This window comes from Neophocaena asiaeorientalis, unplaced genomic scaffold, assembly GCF_003031525.2.
Source record: "Neophocaena asiaeorientalis asiaeorientalis breed wild unplaced genomic scaffold, Neophocaena_asiaeorientalis_V1.1 scaffold633, whole genome shotgun sequence".
Lineage (NCBI taxonomy): Eukaryota > Metazoa > Chordata > Mammalia > Artiodactyla > Phocoenidae > Neophocaena > Neophocaena asiaeorientalis.
Genome location: NW_020173395.1, coordinates 1919580 through 1943743, shown reverse-complemented (window position 1 = coordinate 1943743; position 24164 = coordinate 1919580). Strand labels below are relative to the sequence as shown.

The following is a 24164-nucleotide window of genomic DNA, read 5'->3' as shown; positions in this document are numbered from 1 at the left end:
CTCTGGAGGTAAGTAGGGATTTTTCAATATCACTTTAAGGAGGAAATTGTGTGACATTCTTAAATTCTCAAAGTTGAGTCCTGAGCTAGAGAGTCTAATTGCAAGTCCAGATGGCCTTCTAGCCTCCTCCTAGCTGTGAAATTCTGTCTTTATTTTTCAGTGTTTCATTTTCCTTGAACCAAGACTATATAGGCTCTAAATCTCAAACTTGATTGAAAATGAAAATGTAAACTAAGACTTTCATCTGGTATTGTTATTTATTGAGCAGTGACCTGGAACCCAGAACTATGTGATATTTTGCAGAAGGATTTCAGAAGAGGTCAGAAAAATAGTTTCATTCTACAAAGAGTTTTTAAGTCCAGCTGGAGAGAAGCAAATTGCTTAAATGAAACTAATGAACGGTTGATCAAATTCTGAATCCTCTAATACTGAATACAGTGGGAATTTAGAGAGTTCAGAAATCAAGTGTAGTTAGAGAAAACTATATGGAAGAGGTGGGACTCTAAAATGGCCCCAGAGAATAAGTGGGATAGGTGGAAAAGAGGAAGAATGCTGTTCCAGGTGTCCAGTGAGTCTGTTGGGCAAGTGAGATGGAGAAGGTTGGAGAAAGAGCCCAACTTGAGCCAGCTCGTTCTTTGTGTAGGGTTGAGCTTGAAAGATTCACTGAACGTACGTGGAATAGTTGAAGTAGAGTCTGTAGGTAGAGCCATCCTTGATTATAGAGGATCGTGGAAGTTTCGCAGAAGAGTGATTATGGGCAGCAGACTAATGTAAAAAAAAAAAAAAAAAAAAAAAAAAAAAAAAAAAAAAAAAAAGATAAAACATTTAGAGATAGAAAAATTGGCAAAACACATGAAGTGATAGCGCATGAAAAGAGAAGTACAGATACTCAATGAGCAAAAATTGTTCGACCTCCAATAATAAGGGGTAAATTAAAACAATAGAATGACATTTTATCAAACTGTTTTAAAAAAAGGCATTCGGTTGGATTAATTAGGTTAATTAATGCTTAACTGCAGCAGCAGACTCTGAAATCTTAGTGGCCTAACATAAAAGTTTATTTCTCGCTCTTCACAATTCAGATGACGCTCTTCTGTGGCTCCTCTCCAGTGGTGACTCAGGGGTCTGGGTTGCTTTTATCTTGCCACTTCATAGTTTTAGAGTTTTTTGCTTTCAGTCTCTCAAGTGGTGGGGGGAAGAAGAATCCATGGCTATTCTTAACTGCCTTGTACTGGAAAGGATACCTTACTTCTACTCACATTCCCTTTGGCAAGAACTAGTCTTAACGGCTGCAGCCAAACTGTAAGGCAGAGTGGGAAATGTAGGAGAGCAAATACATTCTCGTGGAGTAATAACCATTTCTGTCACACCATTATTGGCGAACGGATGCCCTCTGTATCGTTGGTGGGAGGATAAGTGGTCATCTTTCTCGTAGACGGTAATTTTTAAAATGGTAAGATATTCTTGCTCTGACCTATGTTAGAATTTTCTTTCTAAGGAAATAACTGTGGATGTATGCAAAGATAGCTACAAAAATAGTTGTTATAGTTTTGATTATAGTGAAAAATTGGAAACAAATGTCTAGCAAAAGGGGACTGGTTAAATAAATTGTGGTCTTGCTGTATTCAATTATTGATGATCATGTATAGCGTCTAATGATGTGGGGCATTACACTGTTCTTGTTATAAGTGGAAAAAATCAGATTACAAAAAAGAACATATATCCCATTTTTGTAAGCATGTTTATTCATGCATAGACAAAAGACTGGAGGCGATCTCTGGTTTTAGGGTGTTTGCCAGTTTTAGTAACTTGCATTTTAGTTTCCACAGAGATAAGAGAAAGAGCCTTGCGCCTGTGAGTGTTAAACTGAGATACCAGATAAGGGTATGGATCTTCAAAGGGTTGAACATTCACTAAAGGAGTGGATAGACTAGAAAAAAATCTACCTGTGAGCACACACAGAGAGATGTCTCTCTTAGCAAGATCCAGAGCTGGTTGGGGAAGGGCATATCCACTGAGAACTCATGACCATGGATTTCCCTTCATATGAGTTTTGTGTTCAAATCTACAGTGCTTGTGGGATCTGGGAGAATCTCCAGACTGTGAATTGACATAAAAAGTGGTGTAAGGCTGATAGTATGACAGAGGTATCTGGAAGACACAAACTGTTCTGGAGGGACGTATCCTCAACCCAGACCACATAGATTTCCCAGAAATAAAGCACAACTAAAAATGAACTCAATACAGAATTATAAAGCATGGGGGAAACAATCTACTATTCCTCGATGAGCAAGAATCGGCGGACAGAACAAACTAAACACCTGAAGAGAAGGAATAGAAAAGGTGAGAAAGAATAGGTGCTATCGTAAAAATAAGAGAAATTTTTAAAAAGGGGTCAGTAGAATTTCTGGAAATGTAAAATGGTCATTGAAATGAAAACTCAGTAGGATAAACAACCGCTTTGACACAGAATAGAGAATTAATGAGTTAGATCAGGAGTTGGCACACTATGGCTTGTGGGGTAAATCTTGGTTGTGGCTTATTTTTTACAGCCTGCATGGAAAGAATGGTTTTTACGTTTTTGAAGGGTTGTTTAAAAAAAGAGACAAATGAAAATATTCTACATAGACTGTATGTAGCTCCCAAAACCTAATATATTTACTCTCTGGCTCTTTACTGAAAACATTTCCTGAGCCCTCAACTGGATAGACCTGAGGAAATTTCCAGATGGTAGCACAAAGGACAAAAGAGAAGATATAGAAGAAAGGTTTAAAGACATGGAGTATGAAATGAGGAGGTCTGACATATGTCTAGTCATCTAATAGGAGTTCAAAAGGGAGAGAATGAGCGACAGGCTCTATACGAATAGATAACCAACAAACTAAACAAACTAAGACTAAACAAACAAAGAAAGCAAACAGATAATGACTGAGACTTTTCTGGTTTGATGAGACACACATCTTAAGAACCAGAAAGTTTGATGAGTGCTGAGCGTCCCCCACCCCCCAGATTCCACATGTAGACACATGCAGAATTCCAAAGGCAAAAAGATCTTGAACATAGCCAGAATGAAGTCAGGTTATCCACAGGCACAACAATTAGACCGACATCTCACATCTCAGCAGCAGTAATAGAATCCAGAGGATTCTTCAGTGTTGGTGGAAAAGAATTATTAACCTAGAATGGTATATCCAGCTAGATCATTATTCAGGATTTAGGGTGAAATAAAGTGTTTTCACAAGAAAACAGTTTACCACCAACAAACTCTCACTGGAGGCACTACTTCAGGAAAAAGGAAACAACCAGAGGGAAGGAATGAAATGCAAAAAGGAATGGAATTCTGAATACGGAAATTGGTAAATATGTGGGTGAATCTAAACAAGCATGAATTGCATTAATGATAATAAGGGCTAACATTAAGAGTGTAAAAACAAGATGGAGCCAAAATATCAGTCAATATTGACGTAAAAGTCAAGAGAGAGGTCATCACAGGTAAAGAGCTTTTATTAAGAAGAGCAATAAAATATTAGAGATAATGTTAAATTTTCAACTTAAGTCATAAATTGAATATATAACTGCCAGGCTGGTAGAGGGTTTAAAAAAAATAAAAGTATGCCATCTCTTGGGGAAATTGTTTACTCCAGTGTTTATAGTTTTTCTAAACAGTGTCCAGCACACAATAAAAAATCATAAGATTACAAAGAAACAGGTAAATATGACCTACAATCAAGAGAAAAATAGAATAAAATCCACAGGTGCCCCAGATGTTGGAATTAGATAAGAAATTTAATTCTCATAAATATGCTAAAGAAAATGGAGGAAAAGATGGAAAAAATTAATAGATGAAGAATTTCAATAGAGAAATGGAATCTCTAAAAAAGAACTTAAGGGACATTCTTGAACTGAAAAATATAATACCTGAAATTAAGAATTTATTGGATGGAATTAACCTTAAACTAGAAATAGCAGAAGAATGGTTTGGTGAACTCAAAGATAGGTCAGTTGAAATTATTCAAGCTAAAACATTATTAGATGAAATAAAAAAGATTGATTTAGAGTAATGCACAAGATAAACTGATGGGGAATGTGAGATTAGTCATAATGGTTTGTTATGGTCCAGTACTAAGTTGAAGGCAGTTGTATAAAAGGAAGGGATAAATGCAAACATTACTGTAAATTATTATTATTATAAATATATTATTACCATAATTATTATTATTACAAAAAAGAATGGATGCAGTTTGGCAGATCTAAAAATAACTCCAGGACTTGTAGCTAATAAATAGATTACTATATGCGAGATACTGTACAGGGTATTTTTTACTCACTGCTTTATCTCTGATTTTTATAACAATCCTGAACATGAGTGTTCTCTTTTACTTAAAAAAATGCAGCTTAGAGTGGTTAAGTGACCATCTAATAGCTTACAAAGCTGGGGTTTGATCCAGGTCTGGCTAGCTTTGAGGTCTATACTCCTTGCTGTACATCACATTGTTTCTAGTTTGTAAGACTAGAAGAGTGTAATATGGGCAGAACTGAAAGTTATTGGAAAGTGGGAATATTTCGAATCATGTAATGGCCATAGTGTATCCTAGGGGAGGTATCCTTTAGGGAGCCGGAAATACTGGTCTACTAGTATTTTGGGGGTACTTTGGGGGTTGACGCCATTTCAGCGAATGGATTCAGTACCAGATTATGTCAAAAGCCTTGGGGAGCACTTTCTATATGAGGTAGGAGGACGACTGGGTGCCAGCAAAGCAGAAAGGGACAATACATAAATGAAAAGATATTATGAAGGAAATCAGTAGATCAGTGCCAGAAAGTGTCAGGGGGTAAGAAAGTCTACCTTAAACAGGAATATCAAGAAATTAAGATCTGAAGGATGAGAAGGAGTCAACCAGAGAAGAGCCTGGGGAAGAGCATTCGAGACTAAGAGATCAGCAAGTATAAAGCTTCTGAAGCAGTTAAGAGCTTGGCTGGTTGAAGCATTGAAAGGAGGCCAGTGTAGCTAAAGCTGAACGAGCAAGTATGGCAGTGATGTCATTAGAGAAGAGCCTGGGGAAGAGCATTCGAGACTAAGAGATCAGCAAGTATAAAGCTTCTGAAGCAGTTAAGAGCTTGGCTGGTTGAAGCATTGAAAGGAGGCCAGTGTAACGAGCAAGTATGGCAGTGATGTCAAATGAGATTAGCTTGGTGGTCGGGGAGCTAGTTATGAAGGGCCTGGCAGTGTAGCGGGAAAGCACTGAAAATTTTTAAGGAAAGGAGATCCCTGGTCTAACTCATGTTTTAAGAAGATGATTCTGATTGCTGTGCATAGAATGCATTGTAGGGGGCAGGCTGACAAGTTGGGCATTCAATGCTGTGGCCGATGACAGAATTAATGAGATTTCTCCTTATCAGTGTTTCAGGTGACATTTGTTTCTAGATCCTAATACCTTCATTGTCGTTTTCCAGAGAACGACAGAAGAGGTTCTAAGCATTTTCTTTTTCTTTTGTGCTTGCAATAATTAGCTGTTTAGGGAAGAAAGTTCATGCTTTTGGGCACTGATGACACTTTTGCCTAATTTCAGTAAAAGAGATGGAACTTGATGGGGATAAATTTTTTTGAGTCATTGTTGAATTACTGGTTTCCATTAGAACGTTTGTTTCTATTCCCAGTTCTGTTCACTGTAGGTTGGTAGCATTAGCAATATTAGATTAAGTATCGTCAGTCTCCAAATAACTTTTAAAAAACCTTTTGTTTAGGCTCTGTATAATTTATTTTTGAGTTTTTAATATGAGAAATGTTAAACATATATAAAAGCAGACATGCATGTATCCCCATAATTCAGTGTCAACAGCAATTTGCTCATGGCTAATCTAGTTTCACTGATATCCCAGAATACTCCTCACCACCCTCATCCTGTTTATTTTTAAACAAATTCCAGGTAAATCCTCTATAAATATCTCAGTATATACTTCTAAAAGGTAAGGATTTTTCTACGTTTTAGCATTTTGGTTTATTCCCTCTTAGAGCTCATAAATAAGTAACCGTATAGCTGGATGGTTTGCCTTGGAGAATGCCGATTTATGCTTGTTGTCCCAGTGTATTTATTAATAGGACCCCTTTTCACTTAAAACAGTGCCTCCATTTGAGCAATAAATTCTATGCTCACCTTATATACATAAGAGAAACCTTTTCATAGTAGACAGAAATAAATTCTTTAATAGCAACTTCAGTTTTGAGTATTTTTCTAATAGCATGTCACTTCTCTATTTTCTATCAGGAGAGCAAGCCCCGGAGTTCACTATTTCCAGAAATTGTATACTGAAGTGTAACGCTACATGAGTCAGAGAAAGGAAGGACCCTGAGCCATATGGTAAGAAGGGAGTGAATCAGCTGAGTCGCCTGGATTATGCCTTCTTCTTTTCCTCCACTCCATTCTGTCTTTGTTACGATTTGATTGTAAGTGCAGAGAACATTATTTTGAAACCAAAAAGAGAGATTTTAACATTTGAATTAAAAGGATAATGCTTTAGAAACTTTGACCTACATACTTTGGGATATTTGGTCAGCTGTTAATTATCAAGTTTAGATCATCCAAATTTACGCTTTTCCATGATTGATTATTTTTTGTTTTTTGTTGTCCTTATTTCGTGGTCTCCTTATTCAGACCTTTTAGTAACATTGTCATCACTTTTAATTTTTATTTAAAGGGAGAGAAGACTCTATCCAACATTTAATAGTTATATATCCTTAAGAAAGGTAGAAGCTAGAGAGAGTGACTGAGCATCCAAAAAGTACTACTTACTTCACACTGCCTTGTGGTAGTATCCTTGCTATTCGTTTATATCTTTTTAGGCTAAAGGAAGTTCCATGAGGTCGAGGATTATTTTACATCCTAGATTTGCCCACAGTTATACTTAGCATGTCTTAGACATGGAAAGAGTGAATGAAGGAAATTCGGGGTATTCTTTGGCACAGAACATCATGAATTCACTTCTAGATGTATTGAATTTGAGGTGAAAGCAAGTGAAAAGCTTTTGTAACCTGTGATAGTAAAGTTTGGTAAGAGAATAGGACTGGGAATGCTGTTTCAAGATTTTTTAGCCTGAAGTACCCTCACATCCTCTGTCCTTTATTTTCATAGCAACACAATATATGTTGTTATCTCTGTACACTTATCTCCATTTTGGGAGATTAGAAACCTGGGGCGTGATGTCTGACAGCAAATCTCTTCCAAGGATAAGAAATAATGCCCCTCATTTCTAAGTACAGTGTTCTTTCTGAAAGACCAGGTTACTATTTATATTTTAAGGAGGAGCACATGATGTGTGCTAACAGAAGATAAATGAGAAGCAAACTGGAAAATACATTTTATCTCTGAATTACTGCACCCACTGCTTTGGTAAAGATCAAGAGAGTTCTCATCAGCTTTTTTCAACTCTGAATATAACAAACGGAGCTTCTCACAGAGGTGTTTTTTTTTGTTTGTTTGTTTTCCAGTAGTTCAAAAGGCAACTTACATGTCAGGAATGAACGTAGACAGGAGGGTGTTTCTCTTTGTCTAATGATGATGGCTGAGTCTAGAATAACAAATTGTTGTGAACATTTTCGCCCTCTGTTGAATGTAGCTGGTAATCATTTTATAGGGCTCTAATGCTGCTCTATAGCCAATTAAATAGGAAGAAGGTGTGTGTGTCTAAACACTGAAACTGTTTTTGGACACTTACCTTATCCATCTCTTACTAACCACAAGTAAAATATCCATACCAAACAAAACCTACATTGGACTTAAAATGTTATGTGAGACACACACCAATGATCCAACCGTTGTTCCATCTTATAAGATTTAAGCATTTTCCAGAAAGTTACAGGGGGAGAGCAGGCTTGTTGAACATAATGTCTTCAAGACTGACATGCTTCTCTTTCTTTTGCAGGCCTGATTGTTGGCAATGACACTGTTAAGAGGCTGGCATTTGTTTCTGTTCTAACCAGCTACTTTATAACTGTGAATAGTAACTATGCATATGTATTGGTCAGCAAAACCAAGGAACGAGAGCTATGGCAGTTGACAAAGTCAATCTGATTCCTGGGTATCTTTCCTGGGTTCCACCATCAGGGACCTCTTCCCTTCCATCTCATCAACAATGTGGTACCTTTTACTATTTGATAAAGATTAAGGACATGTTCTTTGGTCAACAACCAGAACTTAAAATCTGCTGGAGTAGGGTCAGAGACCATTTCAGTCATAGCTGAGGAAAATGAAATTTCCGTTTTATTTGGTGCCTTGTCCAGGGAGCACACTAACTCTTTCGGAAACACGGGAGTGAGAGGAGGTTGAGTCTTGTCTGATAGCAACTCATGGTTATGGCGAGTGACCCAACGTGACCAGCAGGGGCAGGAGCCACAGAGGAACTCATGACGGGCTACACCATGTTGCGGAATGGGGGCGTGGGCAACGGAGGTCAGACCTGTGTGCTGCGGTGGTCCAACCGCATTCGGCTCACGTGGCTCAGCTTCACCCTCTTCATCATTCTAGTGTTCTTCCCCCTCATCGCCCACTATTATCTCACCACCCTGGACGAAGCGGATGAGGCAGGCAAGCGGATCTTTGGCCCACGGGCTGGTAATGAGCTCTGCGAGGTGAAGCACGTGCTGGATCTCTGCCGCATTCGAGAGTCTGTAAGTGAAGAGCTCTTGCAGCTGGAAGCCAAGCGGCAAGAGCTGAACAGTGAAATCGCCAAGCTGAATCTGAAGATCGAGGCCTGTAAGAAGAGCATTGAGAATGCCAAGCAGGACCTGCTTCAGCTCAAGAACGTCATCAGCCAGACTGAGCACTCTTACAAAGAACTGATGGCCCAAAATCAGCCCAAACTCTCTCTGCCCATCCGACTGCTCCCAGAGAAGGACGATATAGGCCTCCCTCCCCCAAAGGTCCTACGGAGCTGCCGGCTGCACAACTGTTTTGATTATTCTCGCTGCCCTCTCACCTCTGGTTTCCCAGTCTATGTTTATGACAGTGACCAGTTTGCCTTTGGCAGCTACCTGGATCCCTTGGTCAAGCAGGCTTTTCAGGCCACAGCACGAGCCAACGTTTATGTTACAGAAAATGCAGATATTGCCTGCCTTTATGTGATCTTAGTGGGGGAAATGCAGGAGCTGGGGGTGCTGCGGCCTGCTGACCTGGAGAAGCAGCTGTACTCCCTACCACACTGGCGGACAGATGGACACAACCACGTCATCATCAATCTGTCTCGGAAGTCGGACACCCAGAATTTACTGTACAATGTCAGTACAGGCCGGGCCATGGTGGCCCAGTCCACTTTCTATGCTGCCCAATACCGGCCTGGCTTTGACTTGGTGGTATCGCCACTAGTCCACGCCATGTCAGAGCCCAACTTCATGGAAATCCCACCACAGGTGCCAGTGAAGCGGAAATATCTCTTCACCTTCCAGGGTGAGAAGATTGAGTCGCTGAGATCCAGCCTTCAGGAGGCCCGCTCCTTTGAGGAGGAGATGGAGGGTGACCCTCCAGCCGACTACGATGATCGTATCATTGCCACCCTCAAGGCAGTACAGGACAGCAAACTAGATCAGGTCTTGGTAGAATTTACCTGCAAAAACCAGCCTAAACCCAGTCTGCCTACTGAGTGGGCGCTGTGTGGGGAGCGGGAAGACCGCTTAGAATTACTGAAGCTCTCCACCTTCGCCCTCATTATCACTCCCGGCGACCCTCGCTTGGTTATTTCCTCTGGGTGTGCCACACGGCTCTTTGAAGCCCTGGAGGTTGGTGCTGTCCCAGTTGTGCTTGGGGAGCACGTGCAGCTTCCTTACCAGGACGTGCTGCAGTGGAGCGAGGCCGCCCTGGTGGTGCCCAAGCCACGAGTGACCGAGGTCCACTTCCTACTACGGAGCCTCTCCGACAGCGACCTTCTGGCCATGAGGCGGCAAGGCCGCTTCCTCTGGGAGACTTACTTCTCCACCGCGGACAGTATTTTCAGTACTGTGCTGGCTGTGATTAGGAGTCGCATCCAGATCCCAGCCGCTCCCATCCGGGAAGAGGCGGCGGCCGAGATCCCCCATCGCTCAGGCAAGGCAGCCGGCACCGACCCCAACATGGCCGACAATGGCGACTTGGACCTGGGGCCCGTGGAGACGGAGCCGCCCTACGCCTCCCCCAAGTACCTCCGCAACTTCACCTTGACCGTCACGGACTTCTATCGCAGCTGGAACTCTGCGCCAGGACCTTTCCATCTTTTCCCCCACACACCGTTTGACCCTGTGCTGCCCTCAGAGGCCAAATTCTTGGGCTCTGGGACTGGCTTTCGGCCTATTGGCGGCGGGGCCGGGGGCTCCGGCAAGGAGTTCCAGGCCTCGCTGGGCGGCAACGTCCCACGGGAGCAGTTCACAGTGGTGATGCTGACCTACGAGCGGGAGGAGGTGCTCATGAACTCGCTCGAGAGGCTGAATGGCCTCCCTTACCTGAACAAGGTCGTGGTGGTGTGGAATTCTCCCAAGCTGCCCTCAGAGGACCTTCTGTGGCCTGACATTGGCGTCCCCATCATGGTAATAGAAGCATGAGCCTTTTGTTTTACTGCATGAGAGATGAATTCATTCTTAATCTCTTTTCCATAAACATGCTTTTTTTTAAAAAAAAAAAACCTATACAGATTCTTTCCCCGTGAAATTTTCTCCTTGCCTCTATTTCATTCCTTTCAGGCCTTGTCAGTTCCCTCTCTGCTACTTACTTCAGAAATCTCCTAAGACGCTCCAATACCGAAACTGGCCCCGTGAAGGTTTACAAAACCCTGTCACTGACCTCATGGACTTATTCTGTGTCATCACAAAGATGTTGATGATGAGAATGGTGATGAAAAGCTAACATTTATGAAGCACTCATAGTCTAGGCACTATAATTTAGCATTTGTGGAACTTATATAACGAACTAGTAGGGTTTCTTCATTTTAAATCTGTGGAAACTGAGGCTTAGAGAGGTTAATTATTTTGCCCAAGGTCATGATTAGCAATCATGGAGGAGCTGAGTCTTAGTGTGTCTGATTCCAGAAGCTGTGGTTTTAATCACCTCCCGAAGGATTTAGGAAGGAGACCTGTTTCATTTCACAGGATCGGGTACAAGTCCTCTGGGAGACTGGTGTCGGGGGTTTGATGTTTTTAGAGTTGGAGATCCTGAACCTTTTCTGTAGTCTCTTGCAGGTTCTTTCTCATTCTTTACTCCGTCTGTTATGGTTAGGATGCTGTATTTTACAGGAAAAGTAATAGCCAAATATGCAGGATAGAGCTTTAGTTCTGAGTACTTTGTTTATCCACCTTCTGATGTAAACTTGTCAATCTAGAGGGAGATTACCCATTTCTCTTAAATGTGAGGCCTTAGAGCAAATCTTAAGCCACCTGGCAACTACTTACCCTGCAGCTTAGGTACTTTCCAGAAAAAGGTAGCAAAGAAGGGCAAAGGTCTGACGGGCCATCATTGCTAGAAGCTTGCTTAAGAAAATTAGTGTAGTATTTAGGAAGAATTTGCCTAGAAGAGGAATGTTCAGGCTACACCAGTTTTTTAAAAATTTATTTCATTAAGGAACTAATTCACGTGAAATATTTTCTAAGCAGCATCATGGTATAATGGAAAAGCATGCATTTTGGAGTGATATAGACCTGGGATTAAGTAGTCATTTTGTCATCTTTGGTAAGTTAATTAACTCCTTTGACTTCAGGATTAAAGAGGAATCTAACATAGTACAAGTAAGGAATCTAGAAAGGTGCCCCCAAATTATTTGATTCCTACTTATTCCTTCCTGTCAAAGGAGATGGAGGGCAGCGTGGATGTTCTGCTTCTGTTAAGGACTCACTTCACTGATGAAGCCTTCTTGTATCTGCTATATAATTTCCCTTGTGTCATAACTGTTACCACTTTTTCTTCTCTTGTACAAATCTTTGTTTTAAATTTTCTTTCTTAGGAATCCTGCTACTCTCTTACTACTGCTGCTAATCTTTTCTTGTATTTTATTTAGTTGAATTTATAATCTGAGGCTCTTCAAAGACTGTAGGGTTCTACAAACTTTTGATCCCAGAATTCATCGTGTATATTAAGAAAGTGCTGAACGGGGAGATTTTCTTTTTATTGACGTCTTCCCAAATACATTTCGCTTATTTTCTTAGTTACAACTTTTGAATGTCATTGAAATTTAAAAAAAAATTGTTCTGTGAAAGGTAGATGCTGCTCAAATAGAATAATAAAGCAGCCTTTGTTTTCCGTTTTCCTGAGTTTTCTTTGAATTTGATAGGGACGTAGAGAAGCCGATGCCACAACAGTTAACAGCGACTGAGATTTGTACGAGAACTTACCAGAACTAATCCTTCCTTTTAACTCTGGTGGGAAATAAGTAGTCCTCTTTGATTACTGGGTAGCTCATTGCAGCAATACAATGCCTAGTCAGAAAATGCCAGAGACTTTCCAAGTGGGGGGCTGTTTTGAATCGCTTGTTCGTATTAGTGATACACACTTTTTTCAAGTTCTTCTGAAAAAGAAAAAAACACTTTCAAGCTGGACAGTTTCACTCCATTCTCTAAATATTTGGACTGTTTTCTATTTAAGAGAGGCAGTGTTTTTGGGCAGCAGTTGAATTGTCAACCTCTTGGGCATAGAGTCAACACTACCCAGGTATCAGGGCTACAAGGGACTGGCAGCTCTCCCCTGTGGGAGAATGGCACTGTTAGGAAGCATCTCAGAGTGGATTGTCCACCGAGGGTGAAGACGTGACCTATCCATTGTGTTACAGTTAACAGGTCTTTGTAAAGTTAGCAGCAGAGTGGTTCCCAGGCAATCTGTCCGATTCCAGTCCTTCAGGGAAAATGATTTGAAACGAGCATTTTGGCTAAAAGAATCAACCCAGGAAGCTACATGCCATTTCAGAAAATCCTGGGCAGTTTGTGCTTCTCTTCTGCTCAGGGTGCCAGCAGCACAATGGGCATGATTGCTAGCTGTTTGTGTAAGGAAAGAGGGGTTGTCTTAGGGGGTACCTGCTGGGGTTAATATGTTAAAATCCCTCATTCTTTTCTATTACTTACATCGGGTCTGGCTTAGAGTAAATGTGATCTTCACGGCCACCCTCCTGCCCCAAATGCTTTATATAAAGAGAATTTCAGTTCAGATGGGGTAGGGCCTGGGCGTGGTGACAGCACTGCCCCCAGGGAGATGGGGTATGTGCCACCAGCTGCAGGGGTCTCTCACCTGAATGGTGTGGGACGGCTGCCCAGAGGCTGGGACAGTGGGTGACTGCTCTCTCGCCGTCTCTTGCCTGTTTTCTGAACAGTCGAATCAGGTTCCTTAGCGCCTGGAGCAGAAGACATGAATGTTTAATGGAAGTCGGATGGAGGGTAGCGTTGTGCCGGGGGTTTTGAAGGCTGTCTTCTGAAAAACTCCTACTAGGTGGGGAGGCCACCACTTTCATGCATCTTAAAGATTTTCCATTGTTTCCAGGCCTCCATTCTTTGAAACGATATGTCAGTGATTTCTCAGATTTTTGTTTCCCTGTATGTAATGTGTTATTTTTCTCTGGCTGCTTTCAAGACTTTTTCTTTAAATTTGGTTTTCAGCAGTTGGACTGTGATATGCCTCTGTGTGGTTTTCTTTGACTTGTGTTTTGATTGGGGTTCACTAAGCCTCTTGAGCCTAGTAATTTATGTTTTCTTAAATCATATTTTGGGGAATTTTTATTCAGTATTTGTTCAGATATTTTTCTGTCCCATTCTTGCCCTCCTTTTCTTGGGGACTCTGTTCTATGTATATTAGACATTTTGATGTTGTCCCACAGTTTTCAGTGGCTCTGTTCATTTTTTAAAAATCTTTTTTATCTTTGATAATTTCTGTTGATCTGTCATCAAGTTTACTGACTTGTATCTACACTGCTCTTAAGCTCATTGAGTCAGTTTTAAATTTCAGATACTGTATTTTCCAGTTCCAGAATTTCCATGTTTTTAAGAATGACAGTTTGTTTCTCTGCTGAGATTTCCTGTTTTGTTTTTTTCCCATTCTGAGTATGCTTTCCTTCATTGAGCACAGTTATGATAGCTACTTTAACATCTTAGTTAACATCTTAGTCTGCTAATTCCAACATGTGGGTCATTTGAGTATTTGCTGTAATTGAGTTTTCTTTTTTCCTGAGGACTGGGTCATGTTTTTCTGGTTCTTTGTACATCACATCAAACAGTTTTGTATTAAACATTATGAATGTTCTGAAGACTGTGGGTTTTGTTTTATTTCTCTGAGAAGTGTTGAGATTTTAGTTTTAGCAGGCAGTTAATTTGGTTGGACTCAGACTGCACGTTCTCTCTCAAGTGGCAACGCAAATGTTAGTTCAGCCCTTTTGTCTTTAGCTGGTCTGCTTGCAAACAGCACCAAGCATGCATGGTTCAGGGGTGGCCCGGAGACTGGGCAGTTTATACACGGTACATGGAGCTCCCCCTATCTGGCTCTCTCCATGCTGGAATCTCCTTTCTTCCAGGGGCTGTGGCTGCCCCAAACTCTTTTCCTCATTCTTCAGGCCAGAAAGACTTGGGTGTTGTATATGCGAGTTTAAGTCTTGCATGGTACCGACTTTGGCGTACTCTCAGGGCAAAAGCAACGGTGAGTCTCCCCGTGTCCGTAATTCCTTCCTAAATTTCAGCTCCCCTTCACAATTTGTTGCCTTCTGCTCACTATCTAGTGCTTTCAGGTAATGCTTTTTTGGTATTTTTGTCCAGAGTTTACGTTACCGTCTACAGGAGGCTGGGTCTGGGTGGGGCTTTTTCAGCCATCCTGGAAGTAGGAGCCTCCAGGTGGTCTCTTTTTGGATACACAGCCCCACCCAGAATTTTGGTTCAAGTTATTACTTTATTCTGACCAGTTAACACATCTTCACTCTGCTTTATAGTCTAGAAAATTGTACTAAATAGGGTGGCCTTGTTGGAGCGTTGACTGGAAATGAGAACGTGAAAGTCTGTCCTTTTGGAGTTTTAAAACGTGGGCTGTTATGAAGGGGACGTTGTCATTCACAGTGTAGTCTTGCCCACTCAAAACATTGCCCATCTCTACGCTACGTACTCACTTGTTTCTCAGTCTTGTGACAGCCAGGCCCTTGATTCTTAATTTCTAGTTTTCTTCTCTGTAAAGGGTACAGCTCATTTACACAGGGAGCCTGGGAGGCCCTTTTTGAAGAGGTGATGTTTGAGCAGAAGCCTGAAGGATGTGAGAGAACGGACCACGTAAATTCTGGAGGAATATACACAGAACGGCAAGTGCAACAGGCTTGTTGGGTTCAGGACATGGCAGGGGGACACAGTGTATTGGGGGTGGAATGATCGACTGGAGAGTTTGAGCAGGTCAGAGGAGGCAGAGGCCAGCACATGTAGACCATGGTAAGGATTCCAGGTTTTATTCTCAGTGCATGAGGGTGCCAGCAGAGGGTTTTGAGCAGGGAGAAATACGGTATGTGTGCGACCGTGGGGAAAAGAGCAGGAACAGTTCAAAGGCTATTGCAGTAGCCCAGGTGAGGGGTGCCAGCGGCTTGGACGGGGCAGTCGTGGTGGAGGTGGTAATTCAGAGATAAGCTATCACGCCGCTCTGGGAGACTCCGAGGTCTCTGGAAGTGAGGCCGGAATGTGCCATGTTTCCAAAATGAAAACTGTAGAGATACGAGGTGATTTTTTAGCCCTTTTCCCTCTTTCCCAGCCCTTGATACTAGAATTGAACAAGGAGAGTTCTGTTTTGGGAACTTAATGTCATGCCAGCCTAGTTATTTTAGTACTATTGCCCCAGTAGTCTACTCAGGAAGACTGGAAGAGAAACTGGCTGTCGTCAGCTCAGTCATTAAGATTCAGTCTTGGGCCTCTGCCAGCCGGGCAGTTGAAGGCTTTATTTCTGGCTGGACCTCAGGCAAGAGTAGAGATAATTCTAAAGTCTTATTCTTTAGAAAGTTGATATGTTTTATTTTTTTGTCTGTGCCCACTCTACTTTTAAAAATATTACTTGAGGGCTTCCCTGGTGGCGCAGTGCTTGGGAGTCCACCTGCCGATGCAGGGGACACGGGTTCGTGCCCTAGTCCGGGAGGATCCCACATGCCGCGGAGCGGGTGGGCCCGTGAGCCATGGCCACTGAGCCTGCGCGTCCAGAGCCTGTGCTCTGCAACGGGAGAGGCCACAGCGGTGAGAGGCCCGAGTACCACAAAAAAAAAAAAAAAAGAATACTACTTGAATGTGTCAGATACTAATTTTCTAAATTCTAGGCAAAGCTAACAGGAGAAACCTTGTCCAGTTTCTCTAGGTCCGAGACTGTACAAAGTCTGGTGAATTCACCAGGTATTGGTACGTCTGGTTTTTGTTTTTTAATTTATTAATTTATTTATTTTTGGCTACGTTGGGTCTTCGTTGCTGTGCACAGACTTTATCTAGTGGCAGTGAGCAGGGGCTACTCTTCGTTGGTGCTCAGGCTTCTCATTGCGGTGGCTTCTCTTGTTGTGGAGCACGGGCTCTAGGCTCATGGACTTCAGTGGTTCTGGCTCGCGGACTCTAGAGCACAGGCTCAGTAGTTGTGGCGCACAGGCTTAGTTGCTCTGCAGCATGTGGGATCTTCCCGGACTAGGGCTCGAACCCGTGTCCCCTGCATTGGCAGGCGGATTCTTAACCGCTGTGCCACCAGGGAAGCCCTGGGTTTTTTGTTTGTTTGTTTGTTTACAACATTTTACTTAATAATCAGGTGGCTACAGTTATAGCTCTCTTTTTCTGTTTGAGAATGGGCTATGGCTGTGAAGAATTACATAAAACAAAGTTACCAGAAATCAGAAATTAATAGCAGATATTATAGATGGGTGATATAAAGGAATTGCTGAAAAGTCATGTTGCATAAATGATTTACTAACTGCAGTAAATCAGTTCTTTAGATAATGTCCTTCCTCTTAGTTTATATGTACTCTTTTTTACAAATTCAAAGTAAGGAATCTGAGAGAATTCTATTGCTTTAGGTCACTTGACTAATTAATACCTAAATTAGAACTTAGGTATTAATTCCTAGTTCAGTGCATAGTTTTCTTTTTTCACCAAATCTAAGTTTCTTGGAAAGGCACAGCATGTGTGTGTGTGTGTGTGTGTATGTATGTATGTATATATATGCACACACACACACGCATTCATACATACATAGATACATAGTATATATATTTTACAAATTCAAGTAAGAGGTTTTATTAATCTCATGTAATTGCTAACATTTTTTGAGCATTTTCCATGTGCTAGGTAGGCACTGTGTCATGCTGTTTATATGCATTCTCTCATTTGGTGGTGAACCTGTAACCTATGCTGTTTTACCTACAGTTTCACAGGGATCATTGGCAACTTTTTCTCTTATAAGTTGAGACAGTCTTATCTCATAACCTAAAACATATACTGTTTTTTTAAATAATGCATTAGACTCAAATGTAAAGTTATAAATGGAAAACCAGTTTGCTGTGTTGCCTTCTTATTCCTTTTCCTTCCTTCTTTGCATTTCCCAGTTTTTTGCCCCTACCACTCTGTTTATTAAATGAATGAGCTCCTTGAAAAATCAAGAAGTTTTGGTGCTGCTTCTTTTTCAGTTGTCTTTTCTGTTGATAACTCTCCACCCAGTCACCTCAAGCTCTGTTTCACATGGGTCCTCACAAGTAGGTACACATGACCATGTGCTTCCTCTTGGACCTCATTTTCTTGCTTCCTGAGCTCTATGATGGGTTGCTTTTTCAAGTTAGAGGAAAGCGGGGGATGGAGGACAAAAGTTAGTTGTTGTTTACCTTTATTGCCTGTAGGATGGCTTGACATAAAGTTCATTCTCAGAAATGGATCCATTACAGAAGTGTATTATGCAGATGCATGTATTGTTGGAGATTGTTGGGTTTGGCTGGGCAAAATTTGATCTTAAAGAGAAAAAGGACAACATTATACGTGTATTTAAGTTGATGAATTTAGTAGGTGGCATTATGTGTTTGTGTGGTGCTTTATAGTGTCCACGTACATTTTCAAATTTTACTACTTCTCAGGTAATGTTCTACTTTTTAGTGTTCTCTGCTCTTGATCTGCTGTATGACTTAGGTTGCTTCACTTAATCTCTTCATGTCCTATTTTTCTTTCCTACCAACTTCAGAGACATGCCTATGGCTCGTCATGAGCTGCTTTCAAAAAGATTCCATATTTAGGTAGTTCTTCTGTTTGGAGAAGTTCTTCTGTTGCATTATTCTGCTTCACTTGAGCAGCTATCACTTACTAAACTGTTGAAATGTTCCGTTGTTCCTTTAAATAGCAATAACTACTTACATTTTCATCCCTTAGATATTGAGATATTTGCTATTAATTGGGACTCAGACTTATCATGGTAGCTAATTAAATACTTATGATGTGAATTGATACTTGGCTAATTAATGTGGATTTGCTGATTCTGCCTGGATTTAGAAACCAAATGCCTGGTTAACGCACTAGGAGAAAGGACCCTATTCGAGTAGCAGTTCTTTTATTATTCATAAACTCCAGAATTCCTCAAGAACCAGGCTGAGTGTTAATTGAAGATACTGATTGATTTTTGATCATGCATGCACTTTATACATTTGCATATGGTAGGGTTCTAGGCCGTGCTTGTTGGACTGTTCCGTTGATGATGAGACGAAGGGCGCCTTCATGAATGATGGTGAACAGAGAACTAGGGAGACATCATCAGGGAGTGTTGTGTGTGGAACAGGAAAAATGAGTGTTAGTGAGCACTACTTCTGGCCTGTTGTAGGTTGATGGATTTTTTGCTATAGAAAACTAGATTAGATACAGAGAGGTTTCAGTATATCCAGTGTTTATAGTTTTGATATATAAACTTCTCAAGTCTTTATTCTGTATTCTGAAAATAGGATGGACAGGGCTAAATTAGGTCCTATTTCCTGTTTATTCGTTTATTCATTCATTTATAAAACACTTGTTGAACATCTGCTGCATGCCAGGCACTGCTCTATACATTCTAGTCAGTGTCATGCCAGTATTTAAATCAGTAACTTGAAGGTCAGTCTTCATGTTCACAAGTTACTAAGCTATAATCATAAGGCATGAAAAAAATAGCCACTGTTGAGGGAGGGAGGAGTGTTGTTTTAATTTGGAAAAAACCAAAATAACATCAAAAAAAATGAGAATATTTCCCAAATGTGACATATTACTTCTGGTTGACTCATTTCTTTCACATTTGATCTGCCCTTTCTCAGATCTGCCTTTTCTCAGATCCTTAGAGGCCAGTGCTGATCTGCATGTCTGCATTACAAATATTGGAATCTTTTCCTTGTTCTGATTTTGGTGCCAGAAAGGACAGCGGTTGGTTTGCTTGGCTTTTGTCTAGCCATTAAGCACTATAGCTCTGAAGCAAATTTGGTAGAAGAAAGCTTTCACTCCCCTCACCCTTCAATTTTAGTTTGTATTTGCAAACTTTGAAAGGTGGAAATCTCTTTTGGTTTATGGGAAAAAGGTGATCGTGCTTAAATTACGAGTTACATTTATTCAGAGTTTGCTTTACTGTCTCCTGGTGGTTGACTGTAAATCAGGGTGTCTCAGCAGTGGCACAGTCACATTTGGGCTGGATAATTCTATTTCACGGGGCCGTCCTGTGCACTGTAGGATCTAGCAGCATCCCTGGCCTCTGCCCACTAGATGCAAGAAACTCCCCCCGCCCCCCCAAGTTGTGACAACCAGCAATGTCCACAGATATTGTCAAATGTCTCTTGGGGGGCAAAATCACTCCTAGCTGAGAACCACCACTCCGAATCCTTAAAGCAGACCTACTGACCACAGTTGTTTGTGAGCTAACCACAAGTAAGCTGCTGCCATACTTGACGTTGTGTTTCTCTGAATCCTTAAAAGTTTTTCTTTTATTCTGATGGATGTTGCTTCAGTTCCCTAATCCTGGGGATCTTACTGTCATCCCAGAGGAGTTGTGCCAGGATGAGCAGAGATGATGGTACATGTGATGTATTCCTGGAATCCAGAAGACTTGTTCTTAATGGACCTGCCCCTTAATGGACTTTAATAGACTTTCTCAGAAAAGCTGCATGTGGAATCTAGGCCAACACATATTTGATATGAGGCCTTCAGCTCTAAGTCTTCCAAAGGACAAGCAGGTCCTCTTGATTGGATTTACTCTGTAATTAGACAAAAAGTTTGGCTATGTTCTAGGTGTTAAATCATGATCATTTTAGTTTTTAATTGTTGTTTCTATTTATTTATTTATAAATTTATTTATTTTTGGCTGTGTTGGGTCTTCGTTGCTGCACACGGGCTTTCTCTAGTTGTGGTGATCGGGGGCTACTCTTAGTCGCGGTGCGCAGCCTTTTCGTTGCAGTGGCTTCTCCTGTTGAGGAGCACGGCACGTGGGCTTTAGGGGTTGTGACACTTGCTCACGGGCCCAGCCGCTCCACGGCATGTGGGATCTTCCCAGACCGGGGCACAAACCCGTGTCCCCTGCATTGGAAGGCGGACTCTCAACCACTGCACCACCAGGGAAGCCCTGTATCTTGTTTTTAGACTAAGAGGTTTTTTGTAGGGTTGTCAAGTTTGGCTGATAAACAACTTGCATTTTTGCACACAACATGGTGCTGTGACGATTTAGCAGAGAGGTTGCTTACTTACGTTCATACACATGACAAGTGGTAGAATTGGAATCTGAACGCAAGTTTTTCTGGTTGACTTCAAAGCCATGCTTTTTCCTCTGTACCAGCGCCTGTCAAAATTTAATGTGCATAGGACTCGGGGATCTTGTTAAAATGCAGGTCGGTCCTGACTTTGTAGGTTTAGGGAGGGCTGCATTTCTGCATTTCTGGCAGAGTCCCAGATGATGCCCGTGTTGCTGGTCTTTGGATTGTATTTTGAGTACTGGAGCTCTGTACTATGTTCTTGGATTGTTAATTGTGCTGTAGGTAATCCTCCTGGTGGTTAACTCACAAAATTGGTAATCTACAATTGAATATTCAAGAATTGGATGTTTGACGGATTTTTTTTTCTCATTTTAAGCTATGTGTATTCCCTGGTAGAGCTGAGGGACAGCTGTACTCACCTGAACTGGCAGCGTTGCAGGTCTGTGTTAAGTGAATGCTGGGCACATCAGGACAGTAACATGAATGACCCGAGGGTAGCTTGTGGGGCAAGCGTTCGAGTGAACAGCTGCCGTAGTCTGCTGATTCTGGGGTGGACGTTAGTTTACATTTCCACATCTCTGAAATTGGGTATTTCCTAAGATAGACAGCATTTTACCATCACCAAGGTTGGCATTTGCCTTCGGCTACTTCTGGCCACCCTCCCACTCTCTGAGGTAGAGCCAGGCAGATACCACGGTGAGCACGTGGCCTTCTCCCCCTTCTTGCTCCTCTCTTTTTCCTGACCCAGGGTTCAGTGCCTTTGTTCTGTCACTGCTGAACCCGAGCTTGGGAGGTCTGGGCTACAAGCCCAGGGATTTTTATATTGGTCAAAAGTGCTGCAGGGCAGGGCTTCCCTGGTGGTGCAGTGGTTGAGAGTCCGCCTGCCGATGCAGGGGACGCGGGTTCGTGCCCTGGCCCACGAAGATCCCACGTGCCGCGGAGCGGCTGGGCCCGTGAGCCATAGCCGCAGAGCCTGCGCGTCCGGAGCCTCTGCTCAGCGACGGAAAAAAGTGCTGCAGGGCAAGATGGGTTTCTCTGCCTATTGCTTGGCTCTCCGTAGTAGCAAATCTGTTACAGATTTTTCCTTGTCTTGGTAGGAACTCCTCCAGGACTGAGGCAAAGTTTTAAAAAGCTCTTTATTAAACATTCTAAATGATAAGCTATTTCACATCTTTATTGTTTGGCAGCATTTTTATTTCTTGATGGTACACAAATTAATAATACATTTTCCATGGGGCTTTCGTTGGATGAGATTTATAAACTTAATCGAAGTTTAGCAGAGAAGCACTGATTTGGAGTTGGGGTTATTAGTTAGAGTCTAGCTCTGCCACTTGCCAGTCGTCCACATGTAAAGTGAAAGTTGACTGATCTCCAAGGCCCTTCTGGCTCTGAACTAATTGGATTCTAAGTGTGCTAGAATGAAGTAATTGAAATATGACGACTCTGCCTTAAGAGCACAGAAGAAGTGATTACTTTTGACGAGGTTGGGGAGTGACAGGAGGCATCTGAACTGGGTCTCCAGGGGGAGAATAATTGTGGTAGAGGAATAGGAGAAAGAGTATTTTAAGCCGAAGGGACAATACTCGTGAGGTCATGGGAGTACTGAAACCATTCATAAACTTTTAGACTCTGGATAAAATTACATTCCTTACGCTACGTGGAGGTTAGCCTCATTACAAGTAAGGTGTTTTGTTAAAAGTAAGATGACCCTTCTTGGCTTTCCAAAAAGGTGATTGCTCAAGAAGTTCTCTTTGTTTCTGGTTTTTGAGAATAAAATGATGGTTCCTCACTAGCTGGATTAATTAGGTATAGAAACCGTAAAAATAAAATGAGCTATCAAAGTACTGAGTATGTTCATCCTTGTTTATCTGAGTTATCAGGGACAAGGTGAATAATAAAGCTACTGCCTATGTTATAGTAAACTATGCTTATCCGAGGCAGGTTTAAATAATTTTTAAAATCATAATGTAGTTCTACCATTTGGACACTAATCTTTGTTTTTACTGCTTTTCATAGTGGGTCACTTTGGATAGAGATTCTTTGAATTGGGAATTTCTTTGGAAACAAAAGCTGTTAGTTTTACTGGATCAGGTACACCTTGAAAGAAAAACCTCTTGTAAGTGTAGTCAGTGTTGCAGGTAGGAATTGGAAAAGTGAAGTAATAAGTAATTAACCTCAACCAGATGGACTGTCCTTTGTTCTTTTATACCAAAGAGAAAGGCCTTAAAATTGGGGGTCAGAAATTACATAGACTCAAGGGAGTTCTGAGTTTGGTTTTAAAGGGGATTCCAGGGCTGAGACTCATAATCTCAGTTCTACTCTGCCATCTTGTGTTCTCTTGGGAAACTTATTTTTAATTTCCCTAGACTGTGTTTATTGCATACGTAGAATAATCCTCAGCTTTAGCTTGTTTCACAGAAAAATTAGTTAGCAAATGAATACAGCTTAAAATGTGAAATCTTTATACATCTGCTGAAATATGAGGCAATTTCTGTTCCTAAAAGGCGTATGCTAGATTTTACAGGCGGTAGGTAAGCAGGCGAAACTATTCAGGATGTTTAGCCACAGTCTGCTTTGACCTAAAGGCAGTTATGCTTTTGCATTGAACGATGCAGCATTGATCGTTAAGTGTTTTTCCTTCCTCTTTACAGGTGGTCCGTACTGAGAAGAACAGTTTGAACAATCGATTCCTGCCCTGGAATGAAATCGAGACAGAGGCCATCCTGTCTATTGATGATGACGCTCACCTCCGCCACGATGAAATCATGTTTGGGTTTCGGTGAGGTGCTGATTTTCAGTTACGAAACACTTTTGTTTGCAAGTGACAGGAAACTAACTCAAAACCTGGATTAGGCAGCCAAGTGAATTTCAAAGCTGATAGTAACTGAGACATCTTATTGGGCTTAGATATCGCACTCTGAGGGAACAGTACAGGTGAGGGAATGGAGTAGATCAGGGCCACTCAGAGTGTGTGCTGGACTGGTACGCTGGCCCATGAACAGTTTATTACCTGTCCACAGTGAGGTAAGTACAAAAATTGAGAGTAGGCATTTAGAAACTTTAAAATGATTTGATATTTACCATGACATCCAAGTGTGAACTTTTTTCTTATAATTCATTTTTTGGGTAACATTTATTGAATATAATTCATACATCATACAGTTCACTCATTTAAGTGTACCATTCAGTGGTTTTTAGTATAATTACAGAGTTGTGCAACCATCACCATAATCTAGTTTAGAAATCTTCATTACCACCAGAAGAAATCCAGTACCCATTAGCAGTCATTCCCCATTTTTCTCCAACTCCTCTGAGACCTTGGCAACCATTAATGTACTTTGTTTCTCTATAAATTTTCCTTTTACAGACATTCCATATACATGGTACCATATAATATATGCTCTTTGGTAACTGGTTTCTTCACTTAACATAGTGTTTTCAAGGTTCATCCATCTTGTAGCATCTGTCAGTACTTCATCCATTTTGTATGGATGTACACATTTTGT

The 24164-nt window shown here is 41.5% G+C and overlaps 1 protein-coding gene across 2 annotated transcripts in view; it reads left to right on the top strand.

Annotated features, from left to right (window-relative positions):
• Positions 1-2315: 2315 nt before the first annotated feature.
• EXTL3 (exostosin like glycosyltransferase 3) overlaps positions 2316-24164 on the top strand; it is a 62530-nt gene continuing 40681 nt past the window's right edge. For both annotated transcript variants that reach the window (XR_003003486.1, XM_024746933.1), the window contains exons 1-4: positions 2316-2343; positions 6267-6359; positions 7921-10549; positions 23310-23437. Coding sequence is in view for 1 of the 2 variants with exons in the window: in XM_024746933.1 (XP_024602701.1) it covers positions 8402-10549; positions 23310-23437 (2276 nt within the window). In the remaining variant the exon portion in view is untranslated. The remainder of the gene's footprint in view (positions 2344-6266; positions 6360-7920; positions 10550-23309; positions 23438-24164) is intronic.